Raw genomic sequence first — 20,277 nt, 5'->3', positions numbered from 1 at the left:
AGAAAAAACAATGGTAAAAACATTATTTAGGTTGCAATCAAACATTCAAAAGTTCAGAAATGCCTGATTTATGGTTGCCTATGCAACCTTAATTCTGTCCCCTTGTGAGTTATGTCCCTCCTGTGCACTGAATGAGGCAGCAGTCCTGTGGGAAACGTGTGATAATGTAATTAAAAACCATGTAATGGGGTAGAATTAAAGTTGCGCTGACAATCATAATTCTGGCATTTTGTAATTTTCAAGTGCCTGATTTGAAAGCTAAATAACTTTTTTGCACAGTTTTATTATGTGATTTCCAAAGTTTTTTTTTTTTTTAAAAGCAAAATGGTAAACAAGTTATATTATGTACAACTGAAATTCAGTGCAAGATGGAAAGCTTCATTCTCTATTAGCTTTACATTTGGCACAATATACAGAATTATCCTTTGAGTGTTTTACAGGAAAGAAACATCCTAAAGTTTGCAAGCGTAACTTGACAAAAGATGGTTCATTTCAAAGTCACCAACAGATTGAGTATCTCACCTAGGGAAGAACCTCAATTGCATTTATTCTCCATAACTACAGTTTCATGGTATTTGAGACCTACCTTGACAGATGACAGGGCTGTCTTTTCTGGGGAGACTTCCTCATCAGAATCGTCCCGATGATCTCGTTTCTTCTCCATGTTAATCCTCCGATGGCTCTCAGAAGGTAGCAAAGACCGGAAAGACTTTTCTTCTATCTCATCTTCTGTCATGGACTCATCAAATTTCAGGGAATACTCTGTTGCAATGGAACCTGAGTCTGAGGGAGGAATCAGAAAAAAAAAAGAGTTTATTCTCCAGTGAGTCTTCATTATGCATGTTAGGATATAGATATTCAAGCCTGTCTGCAAAGGTACTCTAAGAATTTAGGTGTATTCTTATCACTTGGCTAGTTATAGAGGTATAAAAGAAAGAATCAAAATCACTGTCTGCCGGTGTAAGGTCCTTCTCTTACTGTGACAGTTTGAGGCCCTGTTCTTAGGCTAAGGCCTTTGGCTAAGCAGCAGAGGCAGCCATAAGCTAGGAAGCAACTGGTCACATCCTCACATTCCAAACTAGTCACATTGAAAATAAGGTGCTATTGGGCTGTTAGGAGTACAATCCTGTCCTGATAGTGCCTATCGCCTCCAGAGAAAGGGAAGTGCCTAGAAAATGTAAAAGGAAACTTAGTTTGATAGCATCCTGTCTGGCAAAAACTCACTTATCAATAGCTGGGATGTGAAATCCTCACTTCTGTATTGTTTTGTCATTATAGTTCCCACTTTGCTATTGTTTGTCTTTATAATCTCTGTCTGGTTCTGTGATTATTCCCGTCTGCTGTATAATTAATTTTGCTGGGTGTAAACTAATTAAAGTGGTGGGATATATATAATTGGTTACATAATCACGTTACAATATGTTAGGATTGGTTAGTTAAATTTCAGGAAAATGATTGGTTAAGGTATAGCAAAGCAAAACTCAAGTTTTACTATATAGCCTGCAGTCAATCAGGAAGTGTGTGGGTGGGGAAAATGGGAACAGGGAATGGGGGTGGCGAAATTGGAATAATGTTTTGCTAAAGGGGGAAATGGGAACAGGGAATGGGGGTAAGGAAATTGGAATCATGTTTTGCTAAGGGCAGGAATGGGAACACGGACACAGGTGTAAGGCTCTATGGTGTCAGAGCTGGGAAGGAGGATACTAAGGAAGGAAACTGGAATCATGCTTGCTGGAAGTTCACCCCAATAAACATCGAATTGTTTGCACCTTTGGACTTCGGGTATTGTTGCTCTCTGTTCATGCGAGAAGGACCAGGGAAGTAAGTGGGTGAAGGAATAAGCCCCCTAACAATGGGGCGGGGAGGGATAGCTCAGTGGTTTGAGCATTGGCCTGCTAAACCCAGGGTTGTGAGTTCAATCCTTGAGGGGGCCATTTAGGGATCTGGGGCAAAAATTGGGGATTGGTCCTGCTTTGAGCAGGGGGTTGGACTAGATGACTTCCTGAGGTCCCTTCCAACCCTGATATTCTATGATTCTATGATTGGAATGAACACAACGGGCTTTGAAGTGGATCTAGCTTCACCAAAGGTATAAAGTGTTGTGTGGAAACTCGGACTGAAATAATTCAGCCAAATAATGGGCAAAAATGTTACCACACAGAATGAATGACAAAACTGTGAAAAATGTACAAGCCAAAATAAAAAATACTAGTCTGAACTACACTTATCATCCTGCAAAAAAAGCCTATTAGAAAAATGTGTGGTCATCCCTTGGAGATTATAATGAAGTAGAATATCAGACATTTTTTAACTAATAGTATTATTTAGCTAATGAAGGCTTCAAACAGAAGGTACCCAGTGCCACTTCACAGTCTGAATTTTTTAAAAAAAACTATACAAATGCATTTTTATGGTAGCTGAAACATCGGACCTTCAGCATATATTCTGGTATAAAAGTAAATGAACATCTGGCAACAGTTAAGTTAACAGAAAATAGAACAGCTTATGAAGTCAACTGCCTGCTAAATACAGAACAGTTTAAATGATTCCTTCCCACCATGTCATCCTCTGTTATCTCTTCACACACCACCACTTAGTCCAGATGCTCATCTTTCTTCACTTGCATTCCCCCTCCACTTATCTCAGAGACTTTAATTCTGGGGCACTACCTCTAGCTTCACCAAGGATCAAGAATACATCTAACCTTTCTCATCTGGTAGTGATGGAATACTATCACTCTGCAAGGAATCATCCACACCAGTACGAGCCTGCTCTTCTATGGAGCTGCTCATCTTTTCACGTCGGGAGGGCTTCTTCTCATTCTCCTTGGAAGAAGGAACTGAAGGACTCTCCTGCCGGCTGCTGCTGCTACTATTTAACAAGAACAAACACTTTTTACTTTGTTTCTGCTTTTCTCCACCAGAACCAAGACATAGAAATGTTGCACAGGTATTTGACAGTTCTGCTTGTTCACTCCTTCAACATTTAAAAGTAGTTTGTATTCTCATCTTATCTCTTACTGAGTAAAAGCCCTAGTTAAAAAAATATTTAGGTTAAACAAAAGCACAGTTTGGCTACTGCAAAATCCCAGGCCTAATTAAATTGGAAATCCACACTAGAAGTTCTCACTTCTGGTCTAAGATAGAAAGGAATAGTCAGGGAAACAAACAAGCCTGTAAGTATGCACATCTTTTACCCTGCAATAGGTACTAATGATAAATCATGCCAATCATTCCCTTTTTCTTTTACAAGTCTTTAAAATTTGGGGGGAGTGTTTTGTTTTAGCTTGTTAAATTATTTATTGTTATTATTAGAGAGAGAAAACAAATTGGCTAAGAGACAGAAAACTAAGAGTTGGAATATGTGGTCAATTTTCCTCTGGATAAAAAGTTATTGGTGAGGTGCCACAATGTGGTAAACTAGGATCTAGAAAAGGGGGTGAGCAACGAGGTGATAAAATATGCAGAAGACACAAAGTTATTTAGGTGTGTCAAACCAGACAACTATGAGGAACTTTAGAGGGACCTAATGAAACTAGGGGAGAATGTGCAATATAATGAAAGATTAAATTTAGTGTTGACAGATTCAAGATAATGAATAATGGATGGACTAACAGAAGGTTCTCATACACCTTACTGGGTTCTAAATTAGCAAATAGCTCCCAGGAAGGAGACCTAGGCACCTGTAGACAGCTCAATGAAGACTTCTGCTCAGTGCAGAGCAATTGCCAAATAAAAACAAAGCAAACGTCAGGGTATATGAAGAACAGAACAAAATATGACATATATTGTAAAGCAATTATATAGATCAACGGTATGCCTTCACCAGGGATACCGTTTACTGTTCCAGTTACCCCATCTCAAAACATATATAACAGGACCAGAGAGGTTTCAGAGAAAGGCAACAAAAGAATGATTAGGGACATGGAAAAAAATCTCATAAAAAGAGAAACTGAAAAGTTTAGTACTGTTTACCTTAGAAAGGACAAATGGGAACATGGGAGAAAGGGGACATGATAAAAAAATATACAAAATAATTAATGTTATAGAGAAGGCAGAAGAGGAGTTTGTTCTTGTTCTATGAGACAGGAAAAACAAGGGGACATTCAATGAAATTAAACAGTGGCAAATTTAAAACGGAAAAAAATATCTTCACACCACGAGACTTTGGAATACATTGCAACAAGTTCTCATTTGAGGAGCAGAATTTAGCAGGAAACACAAAAAAAAGAGATTAGGTTAAGGATTATTTATATAAATAACACTAATATCCAGAGTTATAATAGTAAATATTTAAAAACCAAACAAGTTTTGGAAGGAATAGAAACCTTCAACCTTCAAGATAAACCAATCTCCAACTACTGGGAATTAAGAAGCAGTTTCAAGTTTAAAATTCCAATAGATACCAGTTTTCCAGAGGATTCACTTGTATGTATTTTTACTTTACTACACTTTTAAAGTAGAAATTGATGGCATAATTTAATCTCTTCTCACCTCTGATCATGATTCTTGGATCTTGAGGATTCTGAGTAACTATCAAAAAATGGGGAGTATGTCGGCTTTGAGTCAGCTGTCTTCTCTTTACTTTGTGAAGGGGCCCCAGATTCATTTTTTCTGTCAAAGTAAAATGTTCTGGATAAATTTGAGTTGTCTTGGAATAAAGAATAAAAACAAAGGTTTTTACAAGTCTACTTCAATTTAATAGGAGAAATAAGGGTCTGTTGAGTAAAGAGAATGGAGGACTTAAAAAAGGATAGGCCAGTTAAATCAGACCAAACTTAACAGGATGAAAACTATCCAATGAAAAGAGTAAACAGTTTCACTTCTCACTTATATACAACCTTTTACAGAACAGATGATGTGTAAACCAAGGGAAAAAATTCTGTCTTTGTACTCTTACATTAAGCTAAGTTAATCTTTCTAATCTATCTACTATAGCCACATAGAACTCCTTTATATAACGCTCTTTCATTAAAGTTCCATATGGTTTTCCCTAAAAAATGGTGGGAGAACTAGTACAAGAGACCACAACAACTGCTACTGCTTTTCCTAAAGTGCTACGTTTGTGAGAGGTTGTATTGGTCAAATACCTGTTTGTATCGGCTCTATCTCTGAGCTCTTTCATGAACTTTGAATGATGTTGCCGCTGATGGTCAAACAGTGTGGTGATTGGAGCTGCTGGAGCACTGACACCATCTGAGATTTGTGTTCGTGCCAACTCTGTCATCTGAATATAGGAATATACTTGATACACAGCTGCATTGTTCCAGGCATATATACACAACACACAGCACCATGATATACAAATAATTTACACTTAAAGAAGGATCAATTTCAACTAAGTAAGAGGAGCAGACTGCTCTGTACATTTATTTTTTATTTACACACACACACACACACACACACACAGAGTGGGAAAAGCCCTGTGATAAACTGTATCAATCATACCACTTTGGCCAACTAACCTGAACTCTGCTCACTAAATGATCTTCACTTAGACAAACATTCCAAAACTCCAGACAGCTTAACAGATGTATTTTTTAAACAAAATCTGCCACAAATATAATTTTCTTCTTTCCCAAAAAATTACACTTGTCTGATGAGTGACACTGACTACGCCTAGTCTTGAACAAGTGCCAATTTTATGGCCCAATATTATGCAAACCATCAGGACTAGAAATGGCATTATATAATCAGAAACCCAGGACTTTCCTCTTTTCAATGGTATAAGGCGCTTGTTTCTAATCAGGTACACAAAATATGTCAAACGTATCAAAGTATGTGGAAACTCTACTTTTAGAAACTCAAGGTTTACTAGTTTTAAATTTTCCTCTTCCTCAGGAGGTCTGTACGTTCAGAATTGGGAGACTAAAAGCTTGGCTTTATAGGTGAATGGGTTCAAAAAAATCAGTTCCAATAATATTTTTCAAGAACTTACTGAATACATTTCTAAAATAGTTTTTCTGTAAAATATGTAGCTTACGCAGAACAGACAGTGTGGCAGCATAAAAGATTTTTGGTTGAGATGATCTGCATAACTTGCTCATGTCTTCATCATTCGTGAGTAATGTAGTAACCTTAAACGCACACTGATAAACTTGCATCACATCATCATGTCTTCTTGTGTACATATATATGCACATTATTGAAAACAGTCAGAAAAAGTAACTCCCTTTATACTAAAGGAAAGTATGGTGTGTGCCCAGCAAATGTGCTTGGTGCACTGATGACAGGTATTAACTATACATCATTATGTTCCATTTAACTCTATGGACATTCAATTCAGTTTTGCCCTAGTTTCTTCAGAACACTGATCCAAAAACTCTCTCTCCAGAACCATCAACCTGAGATAAGAACGATTCAAAGAAAGGGAAGTCATGGTCTTAGAAAGATGCTCTGGGGAGTGCATGGGGATTATAAGAAGGCCACTCACTTTTTTCTACATAGCAGTGCCAGAAGTTCTACTGAAAATCCTTCCAGCACTAGCATGCTGCAAAGGTGAAGAAGCTACACTGAAGAGTGAATGTTTTAGTAGCAAGACAACTTTGCAATGGAACATTTTCATCAAGTCTTTCATACAGAATCTCACCTCACGGATCTGGCGAGCTGCATCTGTGGTGAGCAGAGCAGCTTCCACCTGCTGGGCTGCAATTTTACATGTGGTCTCCTGTAGTGCTTCTGCTGCTTCCTGTCGTGACTGGACCAGATGCTGCAGAGATTCTGCATGGGCCTATAAAGAAACAACAGCAAGGTTATAATTACTCTTCGTGGGTAGTATTACTATTCGTTTTGAGTTTACAGCCTTAAAGAAAAAAAATCAGTTTGAAATTAAGATTGGTGTCTGACATATTTTGGTCATACTTCAAATTCCTTCACCCTTTCCAGACCATCCATGGACTTCACATTAAGAATATTTCTGGACACAGGTTTACTTACAGATTCAAAGCTCTGTCTCTTACACACTTGATATTTTTTGAAGGTAGGCATTACCTGAGCTGCTTTCTGCCTCGCCTCCTCCAACTGTCTTTGACTCTCTAAAGCCTCTTGCTCAGCCTTGAGTTTCAAAAGAGCCAAGTCCCTCTCATGTCGCTGCTGCTGTGCCTACAGATTGAGACATTTTAGTGTTAAGAAAAGGAATCTGCATTTAGATTCCACAACCCGCCCCTAACTGTAGCTAACTGACAGTCAGAATGCTGCTCTATTCGCAGCTTCCTGTGCTAAAGTCAAACCTTCAATCTCTCTTCCAGCACCAATATCTTGTTGGTGAGGGAGCTGACAACTATGTGTACCCCTTCCCTCCCTTTCCCTCTGGGTACAATAGAAATCAGAATCTGGAAGGTTTGCTTGTTCTGCTTTGGGAAGTAGCTGATTTTGTCAAGAGGAGCAGATTTCAACCAAGATATACCCGGAATAAGACCAAGAACCCAGCCTGAACAACCAACATTGTGTTGCCTAAGAGCCAAATATCAAACCTAGCAAGTAAACAAATTCTAGTTTTATCGTGATATAAAGTAAAAACAATTATTTCTGTCAATGGCACACTAATGGTAGGAGCTCATGACTCACCACTGGTGTGTTGAGAAGAAGAGGGAAGATGATGCAGGTATTGATCTTAAAATATATTGGACATTTTCAAAAAGACTGCATCACCTCAGCTATGGATTGTTTCAAAGCAGCAGCAGAACTATTTCAATTACAGTGCTTTGGTTATTTTTTCCTCACAAAATACAGAACAAGAGGGTTAAAGCAAGTAAAAGAACTTTTCCAGTCACCTTCAGGATCTGAGCCAGAGAAACACTCTCCTGCTGGGCAAGTGATATGCCCCGTACTCGTTCTACATCTGAGAGTTGCCGTACAGATTCCTCAATGGCACTCAGGTAGTTGAGCTCTGCTGACAAACGATGCTGGAGACCAGCAGGAGAGAAGCGCATGGATCCTGTAAGAGAATACTTACTATTTAACATTTATAGGACTTAGGCTGGTCTACACTAAAAAATTAGATCGACCCAGCTATGCTGCTTAGAGGTGTGAAAAATCCACACCCCATGAATGATGTAGTTAAGCCACCCTAAATCCCTGTGTAGGCAGCGCTAGATGGACAGAAGAATTCCGCCTCTTGGGGAGGTGGATTACCTAGGATGACATGAGTGTCTGTGCCGAAGTGCTATAGCAGTGCAGCTGCCGCACTGCAGCTGAATCATTTCAAGTGTAGACAAGCCCTTGGCCTGCATCATAGAAACTATACATAAATACAAAGAGAGAAAAAAAAAAAAGGAAGTTTTATAGTATTAGTTGGGCTTGAATGGAGCCAGCTCACCAGCCACGGCTGCTCCTGTCTTGCTAGTTCCCAGGCTCAAGTCAGAGATGGGTACATTGGGCTTGAACCCTGAAGCTGTAGTCCCAGGAAAGCCTGCAGGGGACCTGGTTCTTTCCGCTGTATTTCCTAGAGAGTCAAACTGCGACAGTTTCTGGGACCCTGGAGATGGGGGAGAGGTTGGGGTCTTCTGGGACCTTCCCTTGTCTGAGAGACTGACAGAAAAATCAAACCAGAAAAAGATCAGTATTCTCCAATCCCCAGACATTTAAGTGCAAGGATGACAGTTTACATAGTACTAACCTAAATCCCCTGTTTGTCTACATTTGAACAAACTATGTAAAAGGAATGCTCTCCTATGATTTGTAGGTGCCTACCCTGCATTTAAGTGGCGGCTCATTACAGGAACACATTTTGATAACGTTCTATAGTATCAAGCATAGTTAGTATATAAATAACAAAGGAACAAGGATTACTTACAGGTTCTAAACAGAGAGAAAAATCTCATATGAATCAAATTTATAAACAGTCATTAAAGTATCACGGCCAGTAACCTACTGTAGAAATTACCCTATAATCCTTCACATAAATAACTACATTAAAAGGTGATAGGACTCCTTGATTATCACATAGATACAAACTTCTCTCTGTACCACGGGACAAAGATTTTCAAAAATAAGTGCCTAAGGTTAGCCCCTTAATTCCATTCTTAGGCACCAGCAGAATAAGGGGCCTGATTATACAGCAGCTCCTATCAATTTCACTGGAATTTGATAGGAACTCAGCACTTCTGAAAATCAGGCCACATTCAGGTGCCTAAATATGGATTTAGGAGTCTACCTTTAGGCACCGCGTTTTGAAAGTCTTGGCCAGGAACTTAATTTTACCTACAGAAGAACCTGACATTATAGAAGCTCTTTACAGTTTAGAAATGCTCTAGAAGTGCAAGTGGCTATGACAGAACTGTTACCTTTAAATATTAATCTCCCTTTGCAAAATGAGACAAATGCCAAAGAGTCCTAAATTTGCATTAAATAGTAACAGTTAATAAAATATAATATGAAAACTGCCTGGGGAGGGAAGTTTTAGTACATCGCTTTCCAAAAACTTTCAGAAAATGATTCAAATACATACAAAAATGTTAACATTCCACAATTATGAAAGCAAAGATGATCAACAGTGGATGCTTAACTGATTAACAGTGGAAGCCTCCCAGACACATATCAAAACAATGGCATAACCCATTTCATCATCTCATTAGGCCAGGGGTTTTCAAACCCAATACTGGGTTCAATATTTCAACTAAATTAAGCCAATCCATCACAATCACTCTGTATGCCCTCAGTGAACAGACACATGAAAACTAACTTGTATGTCTTTTTAGAAGGCGATTTGAGACAAGATTTTATTTTCAATTACACGGTTAATGGAAACATGAACTGCAACAGCAGCAAGGATGGGTATTAAATTCTCTCCCCCACTACACTCCTTTGGAGCAGCAACCCATCTTTGCACAAATCACAACACTGTCATAAGCTCATTCATCAGGGGGCATGCAGTCACCCCAACCAGACACATTCTTGTGGTTTCTACCGGCAAAGATTGCAACAGCTCTTTATAGGTAGTCTGCCTATTTCTTTTAGCTTCTTACAGATTCCTCTTTGTGAAGATGGAAAAAGAAAAGCTAGCTTCGGTGCCTTTTCAGAAATTAAACTGAAAGATGCCTGTATTGGCCAGGGTTTTCTTTGTTTGGTACAGAAATGAAGATTAAAAGGGACAGTGTTAATTTGAAAATCACTTCTATTTTGTACCTGCTATTATTACAGATAACACCTAAGACTACCCTAATTAAGAAGTTCTAGAGAAAAAAAAGTCTCTAATTTTTCCACGTGTTTATTTTGTAAATTTGACACCACAGCGTAGAGTCTGTTTCAACGTTTTGTTGATCAGTTGCTCTTCCAGTCTCATATACCGGAACGTCACCACCACTGATGCAATGTTCTGGCAGGGGTGAGGGAGAAGAACTCACACACTTTCACAGCCCCTGCACGAAGGTTTTTACCCATAGTAGCTGCAACAAAACGGAAACTAAATCTGAAGAGTCAACAGGTAGACATATATAACCAGAAAGAAAAAATAGGAGAAAAAGGGATAAGCCTGAGCACATTTGATGTTGCACTTCGGTGTGCCCTAAAGGCTGTTCTTAACATCAACAGTGAGGCAGAAAAACTAGGGCTGTCTAACAATTCAAAAAATTAATCGCAATTAATCGCACAAATAAAAAAAATTAATCGTGCTCTTAAACAATAATAGAATATCATTTATTTAAGTATTTTTGGATGTTTTCTACATTTTCAAATATACAACACAACACAGAACACAAAGTATACAGTGCTCACCTTATATTTATTTTTTGATTACAAATATTTGCAGTGTAAAAAACAAGAAATAGTATTTTTCAATTCACCTCCATATAAGTACTGTAGTGCAATCTCTTTATCATGGAAGTTGAACCTACACAAGTAGAATATGAAAAAACTGCACTCAAAAATAAAACAATGTAAAACTTTAGAGTCTACAAGTGCACTCTGTCCTACTTCTTGTTCAGCCAATCACTCAAACAAGTCTGTTTACATTATCAGGAGGTAATGCTGCCCGCTTCTTGTTTACAATGTCACCTGAAAGTGAGAAGGGGTGTTCGCATGGCACTGTTGTAGCCGGCGTTGCAAGATATTTATGTGCCAGATGTGCTAAAGATTCGTATATCCCTTCATGTTTCAACCACCATTCCAAAGGACATGCATCTATGCCGATGACAGGTTCTGCTCAATGACGGTCCGCACTGCTTTGGATCGACGCATGTTCACTTTCATCATCAAGAGTCAGATGCCACCAGCAGACGGTTGATTTTCTTTTTTGGTGGTTTGGGTTCTGTAGTTTCCGCATCAGAGTGTTGCTCTTTTAAGACTTCTGAAAGCATGCTCCACACCTCATCCCTCTCATATTTTGGAAGGCACTTCAGATTCTTAAACCTTGGGTTGAGTGCTGTAGCTATCTTTAGAAATTTCACATGGGTACCTTCTTTGCATTTTGTCAAATTTTCAGTGAAAGTGTTCTTAAAACAAACAACATGTGCTGGGTCAACCTCCAAGACTGCTATAACATGAAATATATGGCAGAATGTGGGTAAAACAAAGCAGGAGACATACAATTCTCCCCCAAGGAGTTCAGTCAAAAATTTAATTCACACTTTTTTTTTTTTTTTAAACAAGCATCATAAGCATGGAAACGTATTCTGGAATGGCGGCCGAAGCATGAAGGGGCAGACGAATGTTTAGCATATCTGGCATGTAAATACCTTGTAATGCCAACTACAAAACTGCCATGCAAATGCCTGTTCTCACTTACAGGTGACCCTGTAAATAAGAAGAGGGCAGCATTATCTCCCGTAAATGTAAACAAACTTGTTAGTCTTAGCAATTGGCCGAACAAGAAATAGGACTAAGTAGACTTGTGGATGCTAAAGTTTTACATTGTTTTGTTTCTGAGTACAGTTATGTAACAACAACAAAAAAATCTACATCTGTAAGTTGCACTTTCACAATAAAGAGATTGCACTATGGTACTTGTATGAGGTGAATTGAAAATTGAGAATTCACCTCTTCCAGCTCTACACGTATTACAACCTAATGTGGAGGGTTTGTCGGTTGCCAATTGTGATTTACTCAGTGTTCTTGCTCATCGACATACTATCGACATCATTTGCTTGCAAGGGACACACACGGCAACTGCCGAAGCCAGGTGTTACAGTATTGATGGCTTTGACCTCTTGTGCCATGTGGAACACCCAAAGCATGTCCAAGCCACATACATTCGGTCCGATATTGCAGATGCCACTCAACTGATGTCTACTGAATTCTGTGACACCATCCAGGTTGGCGGTATCTGGCTAGCAAATGTTTACAAGCCTCCAAGCGTCAGCTGGAACCAACAGGTTCTACCAAGCATGCCACACCCAGCTGTCTACATTAGAAACTTCAACTGCCATCACACACACTGGGAGTAGGTTGAAACTGACAGTGAACAACTTGCAGCCTGGGCATCTCAAAATGACCTTGCCCTTATCCATGATGCTAAGCAGCAAGGCACGTTCCATTCTTCTAGATGGGATCATGACTATTCTCTTGACTTGTGCTGGGTCAGTTCAGTTCATGGCCATCCTCAGCCAGCAACATACCAAGTCTTGAATAACTTTCCACACAGGCAACACAGACCATCGCTGATCCTGATCCAGTTGTCAAGAGTTCCAAAAAGAAGTGGTGGAACTTCCAAAAGGCTGACTGGGAAAAATATAGGGAAGCACTGGAGAAGTGTGTGGTGACAATACCAGCCCGGCATATCTTGGTAAATGAGACCTACTGTTGCTTCTGTGGTGCTATCCATAAAGCAGCCTGCAGTGCCATCCCACGCCGTTGCCGTCCAGTCTACATCCCATTTTGACAAGGAGAGCGCTGCCTTGCTTGAGCAGCATGAGGCATCTGGTGACCCAGATGTCATTGACCATCTGATCAAATCATTGGACGCTGGTCACTGAGCCAGATGGGAGGAGACGACCGAGAGGATGAGCTTTACTCACTCCAGCTGCAAGTGTTGGAGTCTGCTCCGATGCCTGGGAGCAACGCAGCAGCCACCTGCACTCTGCCGACCCTCAGTGTCACCCAACCAGGTAGCTGGATACCTACTTAAAGTGGCCAGAGCACCTTTGGAGAAACAGGTGTGAAGACAAGCGAGGAACAAATAGCGTACTTTTAAACATGTACACCAGATCAGAAGCTGCCCAGAACCATTCACTGTAACAGACACTGGGTAGCATCAAGTGTGGAACAGCTGAGGGCTATGACAACATATTTCCAGAATTCTTGAAAAACCTTGGCCCCCGTGCTCAGCTCTGGTTTGTGAAATTCTTCACCGGGGTCATCAGTGAAGGCAGGCTACCGAAGATATGGTGCACTGCAAAAATCATTGTCCTCCTAAAGCCAGGAAAGGACTCAAGTCAAGCATCAAGCTATTGTCCCATATCATTACTGTCAGTGTGCTTCAGTGCATAAAGTGCTTGGTCCTACAGCGGAGAGAATTTTGAGTCCTGACCAAGCCGGTTTTCACTGAGGTCGTAGCACATGCAACCAAGTACTCGCGCTGACCATATTTGTTGAAAATGGCTTCCAGAGAAACTTGAAAGCAGGTGTTGTTTTCATTGATCTAACAGCAGCGTACAATATGGTATGGCTCACTGGCCTGCTTGTGAAGGTATCATGGGTCCTGCTACCTTGGGTCACAGGCATCGTTGAACTGTTCCTCCGTGATAGGCAATTCAGAGTTCATATGGGGGAGAAGACAAGTGTTTGGAGACGAAAGAGCAATGGGTTACCCCAGGGCTCTGTGCTTTCTCCAACCCTGTTCAACCTTTACATCAATGACCTGCCAACAACGGAGTCACGAAAGTTCATTTACGCAGACATCTGTTGCGGTACCCATACCCGGACGTTTCACGAGCTTGATGCCACCTTAAACCAGGACATAGTAAAGTTAGCTGACTACTGTAAGACTTGGCGCTTTCAGCCAAGCATCATAAAAACAGTTTAGTACAACCTGAGAACTGAATGTTTATCTGAATGGTCAGAAGCATGAAGTAGAACTGGTCTATCTAGGTGTGACCTTAGATCGCACACTGAGTTGCTATGCCTACCTGAAGAAGACAGCAGCTAAAGTTAAGACGCGTTACAATCTTCTTCGCAAACTGGCAGGTTCGTCATGGGGTGCCAGTGCTCCAACTCTGGGGATGTCAGCTCTTGCCACCTCGTATTCAGTGGCGGAGTACTGTGCACAGTATGGAGTCGATTGTCACACACCAAACTGGTGGATATGCAGTTACATGCTGCCATGCCGATCATTTCTGGCACCCTGAGTCCAACTCCACTCCCATGGCTTCCAGTTCTGAGCAATTTTGCTACTCCTTATATCAGACGAGAGGTTGCCACTGGCAAGTTACTGGAGAAAGTACGCGTCAGCCCAAGCCTGCCACTGCACAATGACCTTTTAAAATCACCAGCTGCACGTTTGCTGTCACATCGCCCATTATGGTCTCATCTGCCACGCCAGGATGTTAGGGGTGGAAACACTCTGGCGAGAGGAATGGATATCTGTTATAATCCCCAACCAGTCCCTCGTTGCCGACCCCACAATCCGCCCACCTAGTTTTGACCTGCCCCATCACCAATGGTCCCTGTTGAACAGATTTCAGACCGGTCAAGGTCTCTGTGCAGCTTACCAGTATTGCTGGGGCCTTCGTGACAGCCCTTTGTGCAGCTGTGGCGCGACAGACAATGACACACATTGTCGATGAATGCCTACTGACTAGGTTCAGTGGTGGCCTAGAAGAACTGCATCACGCCACTGAATATGCTATTGCTTGGCTAGAGGACTATGCACAAGCTAAATAATAATTGAAAAATACTATTTTCTTTTGTTTGTATTATTTTTATTACAAATATTTGCCCTGTAAAAATGATAAAGTGAGCACTATATGCTTTGTATTCTGTGTTGTAGTTGAAATCAATATATTTGAAAATGTAGAAAAATATTCAAAATATTTAATAAATTTCAATTGGTATTCTATTGCTTAACAGTGCGATTAAAACGGCAATTAATTTTTTTAAGCACGATTCATTTTTTTGAGTTAATTGCGTGACTTAACTGCGATTAATCAACAGCCCTAAGAAAAACTATCAAATATTTACAAACATTGAAAGGTTTTCATAACATTGTATTTAAAGGGTATTCCATCAGACAATTGATTCTTTTAAACTAGTCCATTTCAAAGAACTGAAGTTGACAGTTTCCTTTTGAGTGTTAAACAAGACAGACAAGATCTCGAGGACCATTTTTATGCTGAAACGAAGTAGCTGTATTCATTACAAAAGCTGCCAGAAACCTACAAATAATATTCAAACTCTATGTCCTCTCTCAGAACGATAGGGTCAGCTTCAATATTTTCTTTAAATTGATTAATTTTTAAAAATTAATCAGACAGCATTTTTTATACTATGTTTATTCCAAGTACAGGTGTCTCACTAGTAAACGTTGTGATTTACTACTACTAACTTATCCAGATAGACGGTAGAATTTTCAGGAGCCAGGCTATAATTTAAGACTTTTGTATAAAAGTTATTCAGTGTAGTGCTGAAACAGCAGATCAAGCTGCAAATCCTTTTTCCACCTTTCTCCACCTCTACACTGTGGTTGCACTTGTACTCCACACTACATATTAAAACTCAACACCAAGTTCTAGTAATATGTGCATGTCTTATAAAGGTCCACTTTACCTCATCAAAGAATGTCCAGACAACTCTTCCAAAGTGCTATCAGTATTTGCATTCTGCTCATGGTCTCTATTAGAAACTCTGCTGTTAGGCAAGGACTTCTTTGCTTGCTGGGACACACGCTCTGATTCAGATAGCATTTTGTCATCTTCCACAGGAAAGTGGTGTGAACTTTCATTGAAAGATTCTAGCCCTACAAAGTATAATACCAGCAAAGTTAAATCCAAAGTTCAGCAGTTATTAGCTACAAAGAAACAATTGAGTGGACTTTTCCCTTACTTAAAAAAGGCCTTCTCTAGCCTAAATAAATATGGCACCTTTTTACTCAAGACTAGCTCCTGTTCTGAATCACATCTACTTAAATTTACTAATATAGTACCTGTTGCACTGCAGAGCCAATACAGTCATGACTGTATAGTAGACAATTCTGTTCTGCCTCACACTTTCTTCATCAAAATAGTCAACTAAACCCCAACTGCACACACAATTACTGGCAATTTAAACGGAAAATATCAGTTTTTGTGGTGGTGGTGGTTAGAAAAATTCCGATCTTGACTTGCACACTGAGGAATTCTGATACAGAAGCCAGAGAGAGAATATGGAACCTCCAACGAAACAATTTCTTTTGAGTGTAACCACATTTTAAACTTAGTATTCTCATCTTACTGTCCATTATTTTTTTTTAAAAAGCATAAAACTAATTTCCCATTTGTCAAATCATATTTTGCTCCGTTTCTAATGTAACGGAAACTAGCACAAGAGGCTTGATATTTATTCATTTATGCATAAGATACAGATGTTTCATAGCCTAATGATGGACTATATATTGTATGTTTGCTATCTGCTACAAAAAGGTGGCCATTATTTTCATTTCACAGCAGCTGAACAGATTTTTTAAAATTAATTTTAGAATTTGAGGATAATCTCAGGTTATATAAAAAAATAAAGCTAGGTCATTTTTTAGACAGTTTGCTTAATATAGCACATTTTATCATGATACTATTAAATTTCTCAACTGTTTGTTTTTATCAGTTACTATGTCACAAAGCCAAAAAAAGGATCACCCCAAACAGTATCGTGATGTTTCTGGTAGAAACAGCATTAACAACTCTGTTTCAATATTCACTGAATTTGTAACAGACTGAGTTACAGATGAGCATCTTACATGGTCAAAGCATGAGAAAGTAACTGCTGAAGACAGACATTTGATTTCTCTTTAGAATAGTAATGTAATGGAAGCAGACATTTTCATACAGGGTTAAGAGTAAAGAAGGCTACCTACTACACTGATACTAGATTACTGATGCTGTACCATCAACCCCTGGATAAGTGAAAATGCTTAATCTGTCACACTAAATAATCCCAGAACCAATCCAATATATGCTAATATAACCATCTGATAAAAGTTAGTCTACACTAGGCACTGCACTTACTTTCCTTTTTCCCTTTCCTTTTAGAAGATCCAGATGAGCGAGAAGATGCTGCAGACCAGGGTCCAGGTGAATGCTGGGACGTTAGCTCTACAGATCGGTGTTCATGGGGAGACTTCCTGCTGGGAAGCTCTTCTTGAATGCTGGAATTGCTGCTCCCACTGATACTGCCATAGAACAAAAAACACTAGCTGAAGATTCCTAACTCCCCTATTCCATGCCACAAGAAATCCACATGACTTTCTTGAGGAGACAGATGACTAAAATCAGGGCCAATTTTATGTTGCCACATTACAAACCCATCTTGAGAAACAAGGTGACTTTTGGTATTAGAAATTGGTAGCAGTTGCTAGGACACTCAGAACTTAGACCTGATTCGGAGTGTACTGAATTTCAGACCAGATGTAAAATTACAAAAGATGGATATTTGCATAATTTCAGATACAAGTTTTTATGGGCATTCAACTACAGATTTGGATACACATATGTATTACCCTGAAGTTGATGGAAATCTAGATTGCACATGGATGTCTGATATTATTGATAAACTTGTAGAACTATACACTTTTTCAACAGGGTCATGCATTTATGAAAAAATTAAAGGGACAGTGTTATGTGAAAGATGGTAAGTTGTATTAGAAGCTAAATTAGAAGCTAAATTGCAATATTTGTTTTCTTCTGTAAGAGAACATTTTACAGCTAGCCATATAACCAACATGAAAAATGTGCTCTGTCTTCCACTTATTCAGGCCTACACAAAAACTGTAGACAAACATCTGTTGCTGCCCTCCTTCCCCAACAAGTTGATAGGATTATTGCTTCTCCCCATCCCACTCCAAATCCCTCCAAAGATGGAAAATTCGATGTAGCTAAATTTTGAAAAAAAATCAGCAAGTAATTTGAATCCAACCATTTTCACAATAAATTGGAAGATCTGGAATGCCATGGTCTTGAATTCCAAGCAGTTACAGAGAAGGTTTCAAAATTCTATCAGAATTTTTTTTTTTTAAATTTCTGTTACTAAACCTTACTGGAACCTTGAAAAAATTCTAGATGTTTACAACTACTACAAAAAGACAGTAAAAAATTATAATTTGGCAATTACATAGGGCTTAATATCTTCAAAGAGTTTTGAACATTAAGCCTCATAACAGCTATGAAAGGTTAGGAACTATTATTCTCACATTCTACAAATGGGGCAACAAGACCCAGAAGGGATAAGTGACTTGCCCAAGCCAACATAAGAAGTCAGGGCAGAACTAGGATTAGGTCTCAGGAGTACTCAATTCTCTGTCCTACACTGCTTGCTCCTAGGCCATGTGGCTTGACATATTAGTTGTGTAAGGCCACAGGTACAGCGGAACCTCAGAGTTATGAACCCCAGAACCGGTCAACCACACACCTCATTTGGCACCAGAAGTATGCAATCAGGCAGCAGCAGAGACCCCCCCCCCAAAAGCAAATACAGTAAAGTACTGTGTTAAATGTAAACTACTAAAAATAAAGGGAATTAAAAAAAAAGATTTGACAAGATAAGGAAACTGTTTCTGTGCTTGTTTTACTTAAATTAACATGGCAAAAAGTGGCATTTTTCTTCTGCATAGTAAAATTTCAAAGCTGTATTAAGTCAATATTCAGTTGTAAACTTTTGAAAGAACCATGTTTTGTTCAGAGTTATGAATGTTTCAGAGTTATGAACAACCTCCATTCCTGAAGTGTTCACAACTCTGAGGTTCTACTGTAAATTATTTACCAAATCCTACTATAAGGAATCGTCTTTTTCACTAATGGGATAGCATAGTGTAACAGTACCCTTCTGGGGGATATTCACACATTACTTGATGCAAAAAGGAAGCTGCTTATAAGTACTCAGAAATTCAGTATCATTTTTCATTTCAATTTTCTCCAAATGTTTCTACATAATTACCTAGGCTCAAGAGCAATCGGTTTGTCTGTCAAAGTTCCACTGCCCTGTGATGAAACAAAGTCATCTTCATATGAAACAACACTATCTGGAGGGCTCATGGTAGGAAGTAAAGGTCGTAGGACTGGAGACCCACCATTTGACCTTTCCTCTAATCCTGTGAAAAGGGGGAGAAAAAAGAAAAGGAAAAAAAAAAAGACAGTTGATACTAAACTCCATGTAGCTCACATGACAGGAAATGATACTGCAGGCCTTAAATACTTCCATCAGTACTCAGTAAGAAAGAATGCTTTCCCAATAGAAGCATGCTAAATGAATATGATAGAACTGCCACTGGATGTCTAATACAAAATGTCAACTATATTCTGCCTCTTTTCTATACTGAAGTAAAAAGCCACTTGAAAAATGTTATCTGGATAACGTGATGCTTGGGAGTGGAGCCATCTGGAGAGCTAGAGGGAGTAAATTCCATCATCTTTGAAGAATGAAAAAAATAATCAAAAAGGACATAATGTAAATTAGCTTGTGGAAAACATTCAGCATCAAATGACTACAGTATCTGAAGGCAAGAGCAAGTGCCAGAGGACAATTAAGTGGACTGGTAAGAGGACAGAATAGCTATGCACAAGAATAGAATGCAATGTCCTGGCATGAAAATTCTGGAAAATATGCAACAAGGCACCAAATAGAGCAATTAACACTACAAACTTGCTCACTTAGCAAGAAAGATCCTGCCTACTGATATACCACCAGTGCCTAATCTATGAAGACCAGAGATTGCTACAAAGATCTCAATTCATTACCTGTGTTGTCTGCCAAACTATTTTTCAGAGCTACCACTGGATAAGACTACATATGAAGAGTTGAAGTTAAAGAAAAAAGGAAAAAAAAAATCTACCCTCTACTGAAGTAATCTACCCCTGACTGTGCAGCACTATTTTGGTGAGTGAAGAGAATCTGGCATATATAGAGTCACTGACATTACTAGATTAAACAAATCTTGCAAACAGTATGCATTCCATATTTCAGGAATAACTGAAATGGGAAGAGAACGGGATGAAATGCTGGTAAAGCTTTGGCACAAAGCTTGATCCTTTTGTTAGAAATAACTCACTTAAGAAATCGCATCGGTGGGATTGGTGGGTGGATTTGAAATGGAGCTGTGGTAGGAGGAAGCATACTCCCAACCACTGGCTCAGCTCCCACTGTTGGCTCCATTTGCCCAGCTACA

The 20,277-nt window shown here is 39.3% G+C and overlaps 1 protein-coding gene across 11 annotated transcripts in view; it reads right to left on the bottom strand.

The window, feature by feature from the left end:
• Positions 1-20,277, bottom strand: part of CEP350 (centrosomal protein 350) — a 141,300-nt gene that overhangs the window by 63,404 nt on the left and 57,619 nt on the right. For 9 of the 11 annotated variants that reach the window (XM_073356563.1, XM_073356555.1, XM_073356564.1 and 6 more), the window contains 11 exons: positions 19,050-19,203; positions 17,126-17,289; positions 15,696-15,885; positions 8,317-8,528; positions 7,772-7,935; positions 6,990-7,100; positions 6,589-6,729; positions 5,090-5,226; positions 4,494-4,613; positions 2,705-2,871; positions 587-783 (listed from right to left, as the gene is read on the bottom strand). In XM_073356563.1, coding sequence (XP_073212664.1) covers positions 587-783; positions 2,705-2,871; positions 4,494-4,613; positions 5,090-5,226; positions 6,589-6,729; positions 6,990-7,100; positions 7,772-7,935; positions 8,317-8,528; positions 15,696-15,885; positions 17,126-17,289; positions 19,050-19,203 — 1,757 coding nt within the window. The remainder of the gene's footprint in view (positions 1-586; positions 784-2,704; positions 2,872-4,493; positions 4,614-5,089; positions 5,227-6,588; positions 6,730-6,989; positions 7,101-7,771; positions 7,936-8,316; positions 8,529-15,695; positions 15,886-17,125; positions 17,290-19,049; positions 19,204-20,277) is intronic. The other 2 variants (XM_073356557.1, XM_073356558.1) reach the window with 2 other exon arrangements.

Source organism: Lepidochelys kempii, chromosome 8 (genome assembly GCF_965140265.1).
Source record: "Lepidochelys kempii isolate rLepKem1 chromosome 8, rLepKem1.hap2, whole genome shotgun sequence".
NCBI lineage: Eukaryota > Metazoa > Chordata > Testudines > Cheloniidae > Lepidochelys > Lepidochelys kempii.
Note: the sequence above shows the minus strand (reverse complement) of the source record. Positions and strands in the feature narration are given on the sequence as shown.